The 19283-nt window shown below is 39.0% G+C and overlaps 1 protein-coding gene across 7 annotated transcripts in view; it reads right to left on the reverse strand.

Annotated features, from left to right (window-relative positions):
* The window catches only part of GRIA3 (glutamate ionotropic receptor AMPA type subunit 3), a 260463-nt gene that overhangs the window by 75980 nt on the left and 165200 nt on the right, over window positions 1–19283 (reverse strand). For all 7 annotated transcript variants that reach the window (XR_004318267.1, XM_014566983.2, XM_014566984.2 and 4 more), the window contains 5 exons: window positions 11250–11411; window positions 7044–7211; window positions 2750–2854; window positions 1706–1813; window positions 170–376 (listed from right to left, as the gene is read on the reverse strand). Coding sequence is in view for 6 of the 7 variants with exons in the window: in XM_014566983.2 (XP_014422469.1) it covers window positions 170–376; window positions 1706–1813; window positions 2750–2854; window positions 7044–7211; window positions 11250–11411 (750 nt within the window). In the remaining variant the exon portion in view is untranslated. The remainder of the gene's footprint in view (window positions 1–169; window positions 377–1705; window positions 1814–2749; window positions 2855–7043; window positions 7212–11249; window positions 11412–19283) is intronic.

Below are 19283 nucleotides of genomic sequence, written 5' to 3' on the forward strand. Positions count from 1 at the left end.
TATTGACGAGCTACCTTTACAGAATGCAACTGTAGAATAAAATTTTTTTCATATAGACCATATGAAAACTATACAATTGGCTAAGTATTACACTTGAAAAGTAAATCCTCTATTTTCTCTGTTAATTGGAAGGCATAGAAGTAAATGAAAACAGAGTTGAAAAACTTACCCCATAGACAAGCTCCCCAACCATGCCGTTCCATATTTTAGTCTCCGGATCCCTTGCACCATATTTCCCGTCTCCGACAATGGACAATTTGTATTTGATCCTGACGTGTTTGGCTATTTCATAGGCTAAGTCTACACAATAGCCTTCATATCGCTCATTTCCTTCCAATTGTTCATGGTTTTTCTTATACATTACATATGGTGATTCCTTTGGGACCAGAAGGAAGATGAAAGGATTACTCCCATTATTTTTCTAAGAGATAATACATGTAATAGTGAAGTTTTTCCCCCCTGTGGCTATTGAGGTTTGGTGTGTTAAGAAATCTTTAAAAATGTTTGCTTAATAAGCAGAAGAGCCTCAATCGAATATTCATGGGGTACATATTCCTTGGAGTCCTTAATTGATGATTTCAGAAAGTAGAGAAGGATTTTAGCTGTTTTTGAAAGTTTGAAAGAAGAACCAGTTTCCACCTGTAAAGTCTTGATTTAGTCAAATTGGGCAACGGTATTTCCCTCAGTTACATGATGGTGAACTGCCTTTGATTTCTTGGGATTTGCCATGTTGGAACCACAGCCAGCCCAGGCAAGGCCCAGGGAAGCACTGTGACTTTTGTGAGGTCAGGGTCTGTGGCTTATTCATTTTTATATTCTCAGGGCCGAGTACAGCACCTAGGACAAAGTGAATATTTCACATGTATGTTTAAATGAAAGTAAACTTCAGCTGAATCTCCATTCAATTAACCACAATTTTAGACCTAGTGGCATACTCATTTTTAGCCCAGGTTTGTACTTCATTCAGCAATGAAACATACAAGTTTTTAGAAAGACATCAAAATAAATGAAAATAGTATTTCACATCTTAGTAGTGCTTTGAATTTTTCAGAAAAGCTTTACATGGTGAATATTGCCTTGAAATGTCTTATGACATAGGCAGAAGGTTATTATTATGCCCACTCCATAAATTAAACAATAACACAAACTGGGGGGAGGGTATAGCTCAAGTGGTAGAGCACATGCTTAGCGTGCATGAGGTCCTGGGTTCAATCCCCAGTACCTCCTCTAAAATAAACCTAATTACCTCCCTCTCCCCACCAAAATAAAAGAATTAAATAATACAATAATAAATAAAAAAATATTAAAAAATAACACAAACTGAGGCTTAGAGAAGTTGTGACTTGTACTGTTAAACCCAGATTAGTGGCAGACCTAGTGTTAGAATGCTCATCTGCTCTGTCCTCCGTACAACGCTATCTCCCCCGGCAATGAAGAATTAGATTTCAAGTCCAGATGAAGCATCCGTCCATGGTATGGGGGTGGTAAGGAGGATAATAATAGCTAAAACTGCTCCAACTTCCTATTCTTTTTAAATGACATTCTATTCATCATCATGGCAAGATACTTCAAAAGGTTCCTAAGCTGACTTGTTGGAAGTTTCCACTGTTTGAACTTGAGGTCTTTCCTACTGGCTGAATAATCCTTTTCAGAAAACAGAAGTCTTGCTATAGAGAAAGGCCACCTATCTTCTCTCCATACTTACCAGAATGGTAGTCACCACTATGGTCCGGTTCTCTGCGGATGCACTGTCATTGCTGATTTGCTGATCTGAGAAAGGTACAAACCTTTCATACTCATTCCAGTAGCCAGCCTAGAAAGAGCAGACATTTGGCCTGGTTGCTTATTTTTCACTCAAAAAGTGCTGCATGAAATCTGAGTGCTGTTGTGGATTGAAACTTTTTTTTTAGTTGCTTGAGCTTTACAAGGATTGAGGTCCTCTCTCCCTTTGTCTTGCCACCCCTCCCAGGACCCCAAAACTGACACACACACAGATACGCTAGTCTTTCTTCTTGGGGGTTCCCATCCCCCCTGCGCCTTTATTGATATTTGGTAAAGTAAGTTAGCCCACTGTAGGATGATCAGCCTTTTTGTTTCTTTAAACTCAGATAGCAAAAAAAAAAAAAAAAAAAAACAAACCAACAACCAAAAACCTTTGCATTGAACTGTAGGAGAGCTGGGATGTGAGGGTGGGAAACCAGTTGAGTATCATGTAGAAATGGTACAAGATATTTCTGTTCTAAGATTTTATCAAATAGCTACTACATTCCCACTTCATGACTGACTCAACTATTAGTATGATAGAAGCAAAGTGGTCATTATGAAACTTAGTTGCAGAGAACAGTATTTGGTCCAGAGTCCTTTTGCTGGGTGAGTTGACAAAATGGGGAGATACCTACTTTCCAATTTTTTTGCTGAAATTGTGTGTATCTTGGCAGCTTCTGCTTAAATAACATGCTATAAAATTTGTAATTCCTTCCCTGTGTTATAGGAAGCTATTAATAACTCTTGAGTCTACCACTTTTATAGGATCAGCCTCAGAAGGAAATATGCCTTTTAAAATGTGTAGATGGAACACTGTGATTACGAAACAGCTCTGCATCATATCTACACTACTAACCAAATGGAAAGGCAAAAACGGTGTGTGGGAATTTGCTTTGTGTGTGTTTCCTAACACCTGTTTTCTTGTATCTGAGGGCTGTCACCTTCTGAGAGACTTTTTATTTGGTTATCTATTTTGGTTACTTACTTTCCGAGAGCCAGTGACTTTCATTTCATACACATCGATGGTATAGTTTGTCCTACGTCCGTAAGTGTCAAATTGGATGTTTCCAGTCATTCCTTGTACTTGCACCTGATAGAAAGGGAAAAATGTAAAAATGTAAAATAGCACCACATTACTGCCTTCTAGATCCCTGTGATAAGGTCTGCTGACAGATCTTGGAATCTTGGGGAGCTTCTACCTTGAGCCATTGAGCTACATCGGCCAGATCAGTTCTATACAGATCTTCATTTCCTCTCCAGTATTTTCTAAGTATGCCTTTCAGTTAATGAAGCTTTGAGTGGGTATGATAGGCAGTTACTTATATGATACAGTAAGAGCCACTACTTTTTCAAGGACCTGAAATTTCTACCAATTAAGTCTCTTCTTAAGGGAGTAGCTTAAAGAGTATTCTTAACTAGGATAATGCGTTCTTCTGAACTGTGAGTTCCTTGAGGGCTGTGGCTGTGTCTTAGTATTCCCTGCATCCAAGCATAAGCTGGCTTCAGTAACGTGGGCTCTGGATCCACACCCTAGCGTCATCACTTACTAACTGCATGACCCTGCGTATGCTCCTTAATTCTTTTGTACCTCAGTGTCCTAATCTGTAAAGCGGGAAGTCCTAGCAGTGCCTATCCCACAGAGTTGTTGGGAGGATGAAATGAGTTATACACATGGAATGTTTAGATCAGGCATGTAGTAAGCATTGCAATACATGTTAGCTATATTATTATTATTAATCAAAATAAATTTAGTTGTTTCTTGAGAGGGTTACACATGTACCAGCTACCATAGTAACAGGGGTGAGTTTTTTCTCTTCTTTAACGTATACCCAGCTACAGATGGGTAGTGGAGAGCCAGGCCACGGAGGGATAATCCACAGACTGATGAACTTTGTTAAGTCTAGGGAACCAGGAGTATGGAGTACCACATAAGAAAGGCAGGGGTACTGGAATAGCCTGGACACCTGGTTGGGATGCCAAATGGAGGTGTATGTATGCCACAACTTGTCCTGCATCTAGGCCCAGTGCTATGAACTATCAAGAGGCCATATCTCCTGGGTGGAGAGATTTCCTTACCTATTTTATAGTTCAAGGACACTAGATGAACGACCCTTTATAAATATGTCATTATTGTTACCCACTTGAATTACTTATTTGGTGAGTATGGGTCAAGGAATTTGCTTCAAAGAAAACCAATCTGTCTTATTTTCCCAGGATGAAAGGATGGAATTCTTTGTTGTCACTTATAGAAACGTGACAAGCTGTTTGTTAGACACGTCAGAAGTGGTGGGAAGGGGCTTGTGCTGCAGAAGAGAAAACTGATGGCAAATATTAGGGAGCATCTTTTTAAAGGGAAGGGGGCTTGTTTACCACCAGTAGGAGACCATGGAGTATCTGTTGAAGCAGAAAGGCTCCAGTGTGACTTCCTGAGGACAAAATGATTGTCCTACTGACCCAAAAAACCTAAGTACTATTGTCAGCTTAGGCTTGCGGAGAAGGGGATGTAACACTTCTCATTAAATAAAGATCCTTCGTTGAGAGAGAAATGACTTATCTAGTAGGATGGGTCTGGTGCATACTGGGATGCACGAGGGGTTCTTTACACACTATTTTGAGCATTGAATTCTAGGAAAGGAGACAGGCAGGGTAGAGACACTGGCAGAGGAACTTATTAAGGAAATTCTTCATGACTGAAAATAGCAAGGGCTTCAAATCTTACCGAGAATTGTATATTTCTAAAGATTCAGCCTCTCTGAGCATGATCTGCAGACTGGACAACAGCCTAGTCTGACTAGAACTTTTGGTGAGTAGAAGTAGAATTGGACTAACACTCAGAGAGAAGTCTATTTTTAAGGATGTGAATGTCAGTGACAGTTTCCCACCATCCCATCTGGGATCTCTTCTTTAATCCTCTCCACCCTCTACCCCAGTCTATATTAGGTGCTTCTCCTCTGGGTTCCCATAGCACTCTGTGTGGAACTTCACCGTAACATTTTAATCATCTATTTATTTCCATCTCCCCTGCTAGATTGGGAGCATCTCAAGATGAAAGATGTTCTTTTTTGTGTGTTCTCAGCAATTAACACAGAGCCTGGGATAGTGCAGGTGCCCAATAAATGTTTACCGAACAAGTGAACAAGTTTCAATGACTTAGAATTGTGACTTATTTCAGTAGATCAGGCTGAGGTTAATCTTTGCACCATCGGTAGATGGTGAGGATAATGATTGCTCAATTTGCAAGTGGCTTTAAGGTTTTTTAAAAGCATTTGTTTACATATTAACAAATTAAATATGAGCTCCCCTCATCTTATTTCGTGTTTGCATATTAACCGGGAGCCTGATACATAGTCATTGGTGTTCAATAAATATTTGCTAAATGAATGGTGTGATTATTTATTCATTAGAACAGGCCCCTTAGGAGCCTGTATCAGGCAGTGATTTTGTTTGCCAGACTTCTTTGAAGGAAGAGAATGACTGACTGAGCAACAACTAAATGCTAGTCACAATGAGGAAAGCTTTTACATCATGCACTCTCACTTTTAATTAACTCAAACAAAATGGGATTTCTTTTAATGTGGTAAAATCTTTAGCACTTCAGACCATCCTCCCTTGCAGTCCTCTGAATAGTGGCGTTTCACTGAGCATTTATCGCAAGGCAACATGTACTTTGGGAAGAGGTTGATACTTTCCAGCCTCTCTGAGGCCTTAGGAAGAGGCTGGCCTGTGGAAAGAGGTAAAGCATCCTTTTGGCTGAGTGTTCGCTCATGAGGGCCTGGGGAAGAAGGTACTTACCTGGCTTATAGCTTGAGTTTTATTAGTGAGTTAGACAAGCAGGAACTCTTTGTACAATAATATGATCGATCTAATTTTTTTCTAGCCAAATTAATTTCTCGTCCTTCACTCTGGTAGCCAGTTTTGTATTGGGGGAAGAGAGTCTTTTGTGTCATGAATGGGCAGTCAACTGGAGATCTGGCACTTGCCCCTTGAGGTTTTGTTGATGAAAACTCTTTTTGATTCACTCTGAGGGAGTTTTATATTTCACTCATCATTATGTTTCACCTGACAATACAAATCTTGTAGCTGCTATGAAGGTTGAATTTAATTAACTGCTCTTCAAAATTGTGCAGTGCTACCTCCATAAAACTACACTTAGGGCATTTGTTAGGGAACTGACATAATGACATAAAAATCTGCATGATGGGAGAATGAGTCATATCTCTTTCTTGGAGAGAGACACAGGGGCTACTAACCCCTTTTGATTGAATGCTTCCAACTTGGCAAATTTAAGACAGCAGTAAGAGAGCCAACTACACAAAATGAGGTACGTTCTGAGGCCATTACAAGTTCTTCGTTTCTGGGTTGTGCACAGAATTACCTTACCATGGCCTATCTCTTTGTTGATTTGGATGTTCCAAACATCAGGACAATTAAATAAGTAGAAATAAGAGAGTCTTGTACTATGGAAGGCTCATTTTAATGCATGCAGGCGCATGTAGCATAAAACAAAATATTCAGGAAAGAGCTCTTGCTTGGAAAGCTGCAATGAATGGGTGATGCTGCTCCTAGTGTAAATAATGGAATCTGTTCAAAAGATGCTGCTCGCAGCCTTAAATGATCTCCCACCCAGTAAGTACTAAAAACAAGTGACCTATTTGACTGTCTAGCCATTGATTCCTTGTACTTTTCTTTAGGCTTTTTCTCTAGTGCATTGGGGAAAAGCTTCTTAAGTAGGCCTAGAAATGTACCAGGTTCCTGCATTTCACCATGTAGAATAGTATAAATGTTGTTTTCGACAACAGAAGTACTATCACACTGTCTCAGTTGCACAGTCCATCCAGGCTAATAATTTGCCAGCGAGCCAGAGGATGCTCTTGTCCTTGGTAATGTCTACCATGAAGTTCAGTGCTTCCTACAGAATATCCGAGTCCCCCTAAGTAACATCATACTTCTGGAAAGTCTGAAGTTTTGGAAGACATTTGCGTGTTCAATCCATAACTTTTGAGGGCACTGAGCTTGGTTTACTACCCACATTGTAGTATAGAACTAAATATTCATTTGCCCTAAATTTACCATTTACCAAACTTCAAGGAAGAACTTTCTAATTTTAGATTTCTAGATTTTTGATGAAGAAATATCCATGCCAGTCTTTCTGTACACTTTGAAAATTCTATAGATTCTGATCCTATTCCTTTTAGTATGCCTTTTCTCAAGACTGAGGTCTTACTTTTTTTGTGTCTTCATAAGTCACCTCCACCCCAATAATCCATTGTGGTCATTACCATTTTTAGAGCTCTCTCGATATCAATTCCTTGACTCCAGGGCACAGCAGGGTTTGCTAAGCAATCTCCAGCACTGCCTCTCCGGGACACATCCACTCGCTGCCTCCTCAGATAGCGGAAAGCTTCGGCTATGACCAGTATTGCATCGTGTGTCAATGCAGACGTATACTGAAATGGATGTAAGGAAAACAAGATATTATGACAAACGATGCCCTCAAAACTTGCCTTGTTCCTTATAATTTTCATTCATCTTCAACTCTTGCTCTACGAAGTCACCTTCTTAATTGTTTGAATCTGGAGATTTCTCTGCACAAGGCTGACTTTGATCCATTCTAGAATGATGCATCTTACCTCATGGCTGCACATGTTAAGATTATTAAGATCAAATGGCTCAGGGGAATCTCTCTTGCTCTAAATACTGTGTTTCATATTGAGTGAGTGACTACTAAAAGGCTGGGTCCTTTATAGAGAAAGAAAGAAATGTGAAGTTAAAGGATAGCATATGTAGATTGGAGAGGAAACGGCATATCCTAAAGCAAGACTGGGTTATTGCTGTTTATAATAGAAAATTCAGATTTGGTGTTTACTTAGGGGAAAATGGAAATAGCTAAGTTAGACAGCTTGAAATTAATTTTGAGGGAGACATTAATCATTCCTGTCTGGGCCACGTTTCTGGTGAACTAGGACCTCTGGCCAGCAATAAATCAGTTTTTGTTTCCTGGGGGGAGCAAAATCCAAACCTGGTTTTCCATTGTAGAAAATTACAATTGTTTCTGAGCTTTAAATCTGGTAACATTGACAATTCACATGCAGTACTTCATGATACTACCCTTCTCTGGCAAGAACATTGACTTTCTATTCCTTGGATGTACTGTACTGATATGCTTTACTAAGGCTGAGGCTAGCCACTTACTACAAGGGATTTGATCGTCTGCAGTTGGACATGGTGGATACTTTTCATTAAATGAATCAACAAAGTATAGTTAAAATAAGCTGGCCTCTGTTTTGCAGGGGTGACAGATACTGGTATAGAATTCTGTTGATTTAAAAAAAAATGAAGCAAAATGCCCTAGGGGGAGTTTTCTCTCTATACAGTATGTCCCAATACAATTGTGATTGAATACATTGTCAGTTTTACAACTATCAGTTTACTTTTCTGACTTTTCTCATGTTATTTTTCTTTCAGGGCCAAGTCATCAAGTATGACTGTAACAGGGGGCATATGTTCTTTCATGGGAAAAAAAACTTTGTGTCCCCCCATCCTAGCACTACATAAAGCCAACGTGGTGGTGATTTTTCCCCAGCTGACTGCATAAATTGTCAGCAATCTTAATGTAGTCCCTTCTAAGCCATGCCAAAAGAGCTATTTAATTTTCTACTTTTTCAGCTTCTACTTACCAGTATGTAAACATATAAAAAAAAAGCCCCAGAAGGAAATGTTCATAAAATATAGAATAAATTAAGCATCAGGATTTAAATTGCTAGACAATTTTATTTCCTAATCAAAATATTGTACATCATTTTTTAAAGTGGGCTTTTTGTCTGATTGATATAGAGCAAGGTTCCATAATGACTAGTACTAAGCCAAAGTAATCTGAAAGTTGTAACCATCTATTTAAATATTCCATTTTCTTAAGTTATTTGAAGGGTTTGGCTTATAAGCCTGAACAGTTATTTTCAGTAAGTTCTGAGACCGTTAAGTTGTACATAATGGGTTACCAATGAATAATCCAGAACTGAGATTGTCATCCCTCTCTTTTGTACAGCCTCTGTAACGTCTGAGCAGGTATAAACTACTCTGTAGTAACTTTTGGATACTTTTACTCTTGTCCATTTTTTGTGCCTAACATAATTCCTGACACATTGTAGATACCCCATAAAATATTGATTTCTCCTGTTACCTGCTAAATCTAAGGATGGCAAAGCAGTGAATAGGCAGTGGTATGAAAAAATGAATTTGTATAAGCTCCTCTAAGTGGGCAGATTTAGTCCATAAAAAAGATTTAAATCATTAGGGAAATGCAAATCAAAACCACAGTGAGATATTACCTCACATCTGTTAGGATGACTATTATCAAAAAGACAAATATCAAGTGTTGGTGAGGATGTAGAGAAAAGGGAGCCCTCGTGCACTGTTGGTAGGAATGTAAATTGGTACAGCTGCCGGAGAAACAGTATGGAGGTTCCTTAAAAAATTAAAAATGGAACTACCCTATGATCCAGCAATTCCACTTCTGGGTATTTATCTGAAGGAAATGAAGTCACTATCTCAAAGAGATATCTGCACCCTCACGTTCACTGCAGCATTATTTACAGTAGCCAACAGATGGAACAAGTCTAAGTGTCCATCAAATGATGAACAGATAAAGAAAATGTGATACCTATAGTCACATGTCAATTATATTTCAATTATATATATATACATATACAGATATGTACATAATGGAATATTACTCAGCCATAAAAAGAAAAGAAATCCTACCATTTGTGACACACAGATGGACCAAGAGGGCATTATGCTAAGTGAAATAAGTTAAACAGAAAAAGACAAATACTGTATGACCTCACTTATATGTGGAATCTAAAAAAAATAAGTGAACTCATAGAAACAATGAATAGACTGGTAGTTGCCAGAGGTGGGGGCTGAGAAATATGGAAAATAAATAAAAGTGGTCAAAAGTTATAAACGTCCAATTATAAGGTAGATGAGTCCTGGGAAAGTAATGTATATCATGGTGATTATAGTTAACGATACTGCATTGTATTTTTGAAAGTTGCAAAGAGAGTAGATCTTAAAAGTTCTCATCAAAAGAAAAAAAAACTTGTAGCTATGGTGCTGATGATAGATGTTAACTGAACTTATCGTGGTGATCATTTCACAATATATACATACATCAAATCATTATGTTGGATACTTAAAAATTAATATAATGTCATATGTCAATTCCATCTTAAAAAAAATAAAATGATCATCCTAAAAAAAAAAAGATTTGACTACAAAGCATTTGTCATAGGAATTGTGACCATATGTACGGAAAGATATGAGGACATATGGAAACCTGGCATGTATAATGTAATCTCTACAGCTACAGAGGGCTGCTTAGCTAGTGAGTGGCTTAAATCGATAAAAAAAAAAATGTTCAATTCACAACTTTTCTAGAACATACCAATTGCATAAAGTAAGGTCCAACTTGTATTATGTTGATGTGACCCATTCAGGGTAGACCTGCATAGGTGATTCACAATGTGTCTCTTCTCTGGTCTTCCTTATTCTATTCTTGTCAGGGAGGAAGGGTGTGAAGATGGGTAGCTTGAAACCCTGAGAAAGGAAATGTGCCCTCCCCTCTCCCTGTGTAGGGAAGGGCCTTGAGCCTTGACTCTACTTTGACCCCTCATCTTTGTCACAGGGATCCCACAGCCATGGTGCACACATACTCTCACTGTATCAGGAAGGAAGAATTTAAAGTTTGTTTCATATTTGAATCAATGCACTAAGGGAATAGGTTACTTGAAAAAATACATTGGAAGGATCCTTTGTGTAACATAAGTAACTTTCCCCTAATTTATCTAATTCCTGATTTTTAAATAATAGAATTTCTAGCCATAGGGGAACACATATGAAATATGTGCACTTTAAGCATGACTTTCTGCTTTTAATATTCTTATCTTGATTTCATGAAAATGAGCAACTTAGGTAATCTAATTAAAGATACTTTTGCAGGCAGGAAAACATTTCCATTCAATATATGTATAGGCAACACACACTCTTTATTAGAGCCTAATTCACTTGGGTGTACTGAGGTTCACGAAACTTATTAACACAAAGCAATCACATAAATAATGCAAAATCTAATTTTCTGTTTTGGACTATCAATCTTCCTTACCTATTCCCACTGCCCCCACCCTTTGCCCAACTCAGGTTCTTATAAAAGTATAAATTGTGAGCGTATTACAAATGAAATTCATTAAAAAATTAAGTTAACATTCCCAAACACTAGGTTTTAAAAGACTTCCTTCTCAACAGCTTCTTTATTTGGGAGTTTAGTTTTCAAATGCAACAGCATCACCTGTGGTTGTGTTTTCAGCATCCTTGAAACACTTATGAAGGATGACCACTTGATCACCAGATGGCTGTAAATATATAAAGGCCATACTGAGATGCTTTGAAAAGCTGGCCTAAGGTTTCTATATGCCATGGAACATTACCTTTAGTGGTGCATTCTTGGCTTCAGGGAATTCCCTTTCGTCCAGCCTCACCCAGCGCTGGATGAACTGCTGAACCATAGGGTTTTCGTTGTTGACAATCTGGAATCCTGTAATGTTGGCTCCCCCATGCATGACTCTTTCTAGCAAAATATCAGTAAAACCCTAGAAAGAGATTGAAAGAGAATCATGATTGTGGGAGTTCGTGTGTTCTTACTCACTGTATGTATTGGTTAGAGTGTTGGGGAGGAAATGAGAGTACCCTCCCCAGGATCATTCCTTAGCAATCAGGAAAACCTTGCACACATTCTCATATGTCAGTTATATATCAATAAAAAACAAAACCACAACAAACAACCCTGATATGGACTAATTCTTAGGGCACTCTGGCTCCAAAACTGCAGGCATGATGGAGAAAATATACACTCTTCCATTTCAGTGCCTGTGCCTTTATTTAGTGCAGCTGCCACAAGGACAGAGGCACCAACTTCAAGCAAGTGTTTTTGTTTCATTTACCTATATTTTTAGTCTTTCTTCATTAAATGAAAATACAATGATTAACATAAGTGGGAAATGTTGAAAAAGTTGACCTCAGCTAGAGATATAAAAACTTTTCTTCAGCTTGACATTCCAAACACAACAGATTGCTTCAGATTCTAATGATGAGTACTTTCAACATTCGTAATTTACAGAAATGCCAAAGAGCGAAACTGACAGCTTGGTTGCATACGATGGTACAAACCCCAGGGTGTGTCTCACATGCGTCCATGAATGAGTTTTGACGTCTACTGAATAGCATCCACCGTTTTCTTCTTCTTCTGCTCTGGTTACCATGTGGTGTCTCTGCCACCTAAGCCTCCTGACGGAATCTTTTCAGCTTCACACCAAGTCATTTTCACCTGGCCACCACCAGTTCCACTGGGCGTTGTTATCTTCTGGGACACTTCTCCCAGGAATTCCTGCTATTTCTGCTGGATAGCTGTCTCTTGCTAGTTGGTGCTGATGCATTTGGGTTCTCAGTGGGCTGAGCCAACATTTATATTCATAAAGAAATGGGAAGACTTCTTTCTCTTTCCTTCTGATTCTCCTCCCCAACATTTAAATATAAAAATTTTCAAATATACAGAAAAGTTGAAAGAATTGTACAGTGAACAACCAGTCACTATTCAGACTTTACAATTAATATTTTTCTATCCATCAATTGATTTCATTTTTGGGGTATCTTTCAAAGTAAATTGCAGGCATTAATATACTTTGCACCAAAAGACTTAAGCATGCATGTCATTAACTAGAGTTCAGTGTTTGCAGTTTCCTTCCTCCCTCCCTCCTTCTTTCCTTCCTTCTTCCTTTCAGTAAGATTTATATCCAATAAAATGCACAAAGCTTAAGTGTACCATTCAATGAGTTGATAAATGCATACACTGTATTACTCAAATCCCTACTAGCTCTCTAAATTTTTCTCTTTTTTGCATTCTAAGTTTTCATTGAAGTATAATAATCATATAGAAAAGTGCACATATCTTTAAGTAGAGCCTAATGACTTTTCATAACCTGAACACAGGAATGTAACCAATATCCAGAAGCCCCTCTCTTGTATGCTACTCTAGTCACCATCTTGACTCCTGCTTCTTTTAATTCTACATTTCTTTACATGGGCAACAAGGCACTTAGAGAAAATATTTTAGTGAAGCAGATTTTTCATTTCTTGCTCACAGCTCCATTCCTCTTCCTTTCATAAGTGGGATGTGAGTCATTGGAGGTGGGTCAGAGAACCAAATAGTGCACATCACTGAGAATCATTCCTCCTTTCCGATGACCGCAAAGTGTTTTCAAAATTAACATTAACTTGTTAGGATGAATTTTCTCCCAGAGGCCTCCTTCATGAAAGAAACTGAGACTGAGTATTTTCTCTCATTCGCTCCCCTCTGCGCTACAATCAGCAGAGAGTTTTGCTTGTGTGTAAAGCCAAGCAGAGGCTACAGCTTGAGCTTCAGCCTAAACTGTTACCCAACTCCCAACCCCCACCCCCTAAACATACATACAAATAAAGAGCCGAGGACGAAACTTTAACAAATGGCTTTAATTCATGTAGTGTACCACACCATATTTGCCAGTTGGCAAGTATTATACAAGAGCAGTGACCAACTGCCCATCTGTCTGCTGGTGGGGGTGAAAAGCGGGCCCTCTGGTGCTCTCCTGTGTCTTAAAAGCCTATGCTGGAAGGTGGAGCCCCTTCCTTGAAAGAAAGGGATTGAGAGCGCTTTTGCCACCATCTTGGTTCCAGGGTCAGTGCTATCTGTACTTCAGTAAGTATCACACTCCTGTTTACTTCAGACCCATAGCATGTAAAAATGGCAACACAGGATTAACAAAAGGGAGGGAGAGAGAGAAAGGGTCCCAGAAATCTTATGTCTGTCTTAAGGCATAAGAGCTAGCACTTCAGTCTGGTTACTCACCAAACCATTCCTTTCCAGAAACATTTTGCTTCACTGCCTTTTTCTTAGCAGGGATACTAAAGGAGGGGTCCAACTCAAATTTACCTCACCAGTGACCTCCACTTACTCCTAGGAGGCTTCACCCTGCCACACAGGTCCAACACATATTCCTACTTGGGTGTCTTCTTCTCCAATACATAATACTGTAGTTCAGAAGCATCTTCATAGGCACCTCTATGCTCAACTTTCTACCACACAGCAACCATACCACTGAGAACCTAGAAGTTTCTCAGTCAACCCATGTTTTATGACAGACATATCTGGGAATGTGTTCTGACATATCTGAGACTAGAATCAGCCTGGCTGTCCTCATGGGATGAAATGTGTCCACAGAATCACAAATCAAGTCAGGGGAAGGTCACCCCAAATGGCTCTTCTTATGGCAAGACCTCTGCAACACTAGCTCCTACCGACTGCCCTGAAGACTTATCCATTCACATGGGCAGAAAGTACTAACACAGCTCCATGGACAAAATGGAGAGAGCAGAGGTGTGGTAGAAATAAAAGGAGGTGAGAGGCATTTAGGGAGATGAAAGGAGAGATCTTGTTGCTAAAGGGTAAGAGCTGGCTGGCTCCTGGTCCTAATTCTCCCTCTGTACTATTTGTGTACATTTTGCTTGTTTGTAATCTCGAATCAGATTCTATGGCTTGATGTTGCCCTGGTGCCCAGCATTTAGATACAGCAAGTCACAGTTCTGAAGGTTGAGGTAATCAAGGCTGGATTCTCCCTAATCCCTCTGGAAAAACACTAATGCAGCAGACCTGACCAACAAATATCAAGGACATAGACGGGCAAAAGACAAAGGAGTTGAATAGGAGAGGAAGGGTTATAAAAAAGAAAGCTGTTCTGGTTAAAAGGCAGGAGTTGGTTGACTCTTGATCATCCTATTTCTGATACCTTTTAAAAAAAGAATTTTCTTTTTGTATCAAATATTGCTAAATTCCATGGTTCAAGTGGCACTGACAGTCCATAAGATTGTAAAAATTAAATCTTGATTCTCTCCATAGCCCCTTCAGAGATACTAATGCAGCAGAGCTGACGTCCAACAGGTAGGAGGGGAAAGGAGGTGAGAGAGGGAAGGATCATGGAAATCCAGAGAGAGGTTCAGTTTAAGGGTAGATTTGGTTGGATTCTGGTCTTCCTTCTCCTCCAATCCCAACATTTTAAGGCATTACAATATCCCATAATAATATTTCATGAGTTTTTATGAATATGACACCTATAACCCTAAAGGCAGGCTGAAGATCCCCCCAAACCTCTGTAAAGACACTAACGCAGCACAGGTGATGATACAGCATCCAGAAGGGAAAATGGAGTAACTGAGGATTAGGGTCAATGGTGGGAAGATGGAATTTAGGAGTGAAGGATGGAGTAAGGTGCAGGAGCCTGCTCCTGATCCTCCTTCTCCTACTATCCCATTGTTGTAAAGCATTTCACCCATTCATAACCTCTGCTTAGATCTCCTCCTGGGGCTGGTGAACCACAGTCTTCAAAGGTGGTAAAATCGAGACTGAGTCTCCTAAAACCTCTCAAAAGACATTAACACAAAAGAGATGATCACCAAACATGTGGATGGTAAAGGAGGAGAATAAAAGGGTAGAGGTCAGTGGCAGAAAGACGGAAGTGAGGAGAGAGAAGATGGCTAAGAAGGGAGATTTTGCTAGTTCCCGGTCTACCTCCTATATCTATCCCACTGTTTTTTATTTCTAGAAAAAAATTGCTAGAGTCTATTATTGTGTATCACCACAGTTGCGAAAGTTGTGAGTTGGGGCCTGAGTCGACCCACAGCATCAGTGAAATAACTAATGCAACCAAGCTGACCAGCAAACAAACAACAGTAGGAACTGATAGTGTAAAAGATGGATTCTGGCTAAAAAGTAAGAGGTATCAGGCTCCTGGTCCTCCTTCTCTGATATGTAAATGTAAGACATTACACTCTTCTAGAAAACGTTCCTAGATTTTAGTCCTTGGGCTAGGTGCTCTCCCTCAAGGTGTTCATATTGAAGCCATGTATCTGTGAAACCAATGTAAACAGAACAGGAAAAGAAAACATGCAGAGTGTATAAAAAGGGAAATAAAATGATGGTGTAGAATGATGGAAGTTAGGAGAAATGTCTTGATTCAGGGGAGAAGTTGGCTGGCTCCTGGTTCACTTTGTCTACCTGTCTGATTATTTTAAGATACCTCATTTGTCCATCCTTCTTGCTAGAATTCACTTCTTGAGTTGGCTACATAGAGACCCTGAGGCGGGAACATGTCTGTCGAGAAACTCTGAGCACACACAATGCAACAGAAATGACCTCCAACCATCTGAATGATAAAGGGGAGACTAAAAGATGAAAGACAGTTATAGAAGTTCTGGCTAAGGGGCAGGAGCTGGCAGGCTGGTCAACTGGTCCATATTCCCTTCTTATTTGAAGACACTGCACTTGTCCATACTCTTGCTACATTTCTCTTGAAGAATTGGTCACAAGAGGGCCTCAGGTTGAGAAAACAGACTGAGATCTCTCTAAAATCTCTGTAGAGACACTAGCACAACAAAAATGAATGCTAAACATCTGGGTGATAAAGGGGAAAATTAAGAGGGGGAGGTCAGCGGCAGAAAGATGAAAGGAGACAGGTGCTGATAAAAGCCAGGAGTCTCCTGAATACTGCTGTGAGCAGAAGTTGTGCGGTGACCAGACAGCAATACATGTGACTACAGATGGATTTTTTTTTTTATTATCACAAAATTCCTGTCTTTAGAAAAAGTATAAATTTGCCTACTAGTCTAAATATGTGATAAGTAAGTTTACAAGTTTTTACTGTTTAACACATACCCTTGGGTCAGAACAAAATAAAGCTCTTTAAATCTTTTTAGTTAGTTTCATTTTTGTTTCAGGATTTCAGTGCCTGACCCAGGCACTTGTTCCAATAGCAACTGCTTAAAAATGGACAGAAAACTCATAGCTTTTTACTTAATATGTGTATTTAAACATGTCTGACTTCAAAGGAAATTTCTGTCATGAAATGATAAATCATGAAATCTCTATTTCTCTATCTACCATTTCCTCGCTGAGCTACATCTGCTATTAAAATTTATATAATTTAAAATAATATATTTTGACCAAAGACAAAATGTGTTCCAGTAGATTTCTTTGATATTTTTGTGGGAAAGGATGGCTCATTTTGTTTTACAGTCACTGCTCTATCCCTTCACTGAATCATAGCAGTTCATTTGTTGCTTAAAAACCAGTTTCTTCTCCTGGCATCTCCAAATCATCCCCATCTAACCAAAGATATTAGAATTTCTTCTTTTTTTCTCTTGCTTTTTCTCCATTAAAATTTTTGAGTGTTGCGGGGGTAGTAGGTAGTCATGGTTTCTCATATAGATGGGCTCTGAGAATCAACTTTTTCAAGAGGGTAACCTTTATGATCCATATTATCTCAGCCAATGAATTTGTTACATTTTGAGACCTTAGAGTCTATAGAACAGGTTAATTTCTTGTTTTCTTTTGGGATTTTCAACTCGAATTCACTTTGAATGAGACACAAATGAGTTTCCAATTACAGACTCTCTTTTTTTCTAGAATCCCCTTTTCTAACTGCCCACCAACTAAATTAACTTCCTTATTCCCTGTGCGTCTTAAAAAGAATGTGCCCCAAGGCAAAGTTGTTATATTTCCTTAAAATCTCTTCCTCTTCCTGTAGGCCTTCTTTCAATTAGTGGCACTTTAAGCCTATTGGGTCACTGGGGATGGGGTCCAAAAACCTTTGTTTTTTTTTTAAATAAGCTGAACAGATGACTCTGAAGCACAAGCATGTTTGAGAACCACTGGCCTAGGTTATCATCCAAGCTTCCTAGTTGGTGCTCTGACTTCCAGTTCTTTACCTCTCCAGTTTATTCTTTGCATAACAAATTTATCTTCCTAAAATATCAGTTACAGCATACTACTCCTTTCCCTAAATCACTACAATGATTCCTTACTTTCTATAGACATATTAACAGCTAAATATCTTGACTTGACCTTCCAGGATTTCCATTATCTGTTACCTTTTGCCCCCCGGCCTTATCCATACCTTTTCCTCCAAGAGACCCCATGCTCTATCCACATCATGCCCTTTTTAACCAGGGGACCTTTGTTTTGTTTCCTTTGTCTAGAAAGGACCCTTACTTCAGCTCCAGAGGTCTACTGAAATTTAATTCTTCAAGAAGCATTTCAATTAGTAAAGTAATGATTAGGAAACAGCTATATCAAATTTGTCTCTGTATTCTCTACCACGTAGTAAGAGGGCCAATTGTGCCCCCTTTTGCCAGTTATTACATAGACTCTTGCACACTGTTGATGCTTATGGACTCTTGCCCTCCTTCTTTATCACATGCCTTCTGTGTAATAAATTTATGCATATACCACAATATCACTGCTAAATGGCTCCAAGATTCCAAATTCCCAGCAGTACTAAGTGGAATTTCTGTTGAGCCCATTTTATTATTTCATAGGGATTTTAATAACTAGAAGTGATGATCAGATACTCCAAGATTTTTGTGTGTTTATATATCAAACTTGAGTGCTACCTGCATTTCACCAATTCTCTTTGGTTGAAATTATGTTTTGTTTGTTTAATTTTGTTTTTTGTTTTTCACTCACTGCCATGGTCGTCTCCTTTCCTTTGGTTGGTCCAGTAAACTGTGCAGGGGGAGAGATTAAAAGAGATGAGAGAAAGCAGAGAAAGACTGGAGGCAATCCTACTGCTCACAGATAGGGTGGGTTGAAACTCTACTTTCTCATTTTCTATGTTCTAAGTATCTGCACACTTGACTATTTGCCTCTGGGCAACAACGGCAACATTGGTTGGAAATATGAATATATTATCCGGAAATTATTCATTTGAGAGGGAGACTACTTGTTTGGATTTGTAAATTCTGCTATATTTCATCAATTTCATCAATTGTGACTGCTTCTCAATCACATCATATCTGTTTGAACTGGTGCACGGTTGCTCATATCTGAATTCAACAGTATAAAACCAACCATGACCTCTGTGCCTAATGCAGGGCCTTGTCAGCTGCCTTTGATTAATTCTCCAAGGCCACCTTTTACACAGACACTAATTACACAAGTGGCACCCAAACACTAATTGTCCCTGATTTGAGAATAGTCAGACAACTCAGTCTTCCAAAGATTCAAATGACCTTGGTATTATCCTGTCTCCCTTGATTTAGACACACAACACTGCAATTCAGTTCCCTTTTGGTAGTGTGAATAATTCAGAGTTGGAAATCAATGTATTCAAGGCTTACTTTTAGAACACTTATTTTTAAGATATTACGTGGAGATTTCCTTCATGTAAAACTATTCTTAGGGTACATTTTGTACAGAGAGGAAAACAGAGACAAGATAAGTTGGGTGACTTTCGTGGAGTTGATGGTAGATTACGGGTGAGAAATGAGAAAGGTGGCTTGCCTATAGGGAAGATAAAAGCAGTAGAACGAGGGGTGGAAGGCTGCCAAGGACGAGTGTCTTTCTCACAATTTGGATGAAGGCTGGCTCTGCCTTTAGT

This window comes from Camelus ferus, chromosome X, assembly GCF_009834535.1.
Source record: "Camelus ferus isolate YT-003-E chromosome X, BCGSAC_Cfer_1.0, whole genome shotgun sequence".
Taxonomy (NCBI): Eukaryota; Metazoa; Chordata; class Mammalia; order Artiodactyla; family Camelidae; genus Camelus; species Camelus ferus.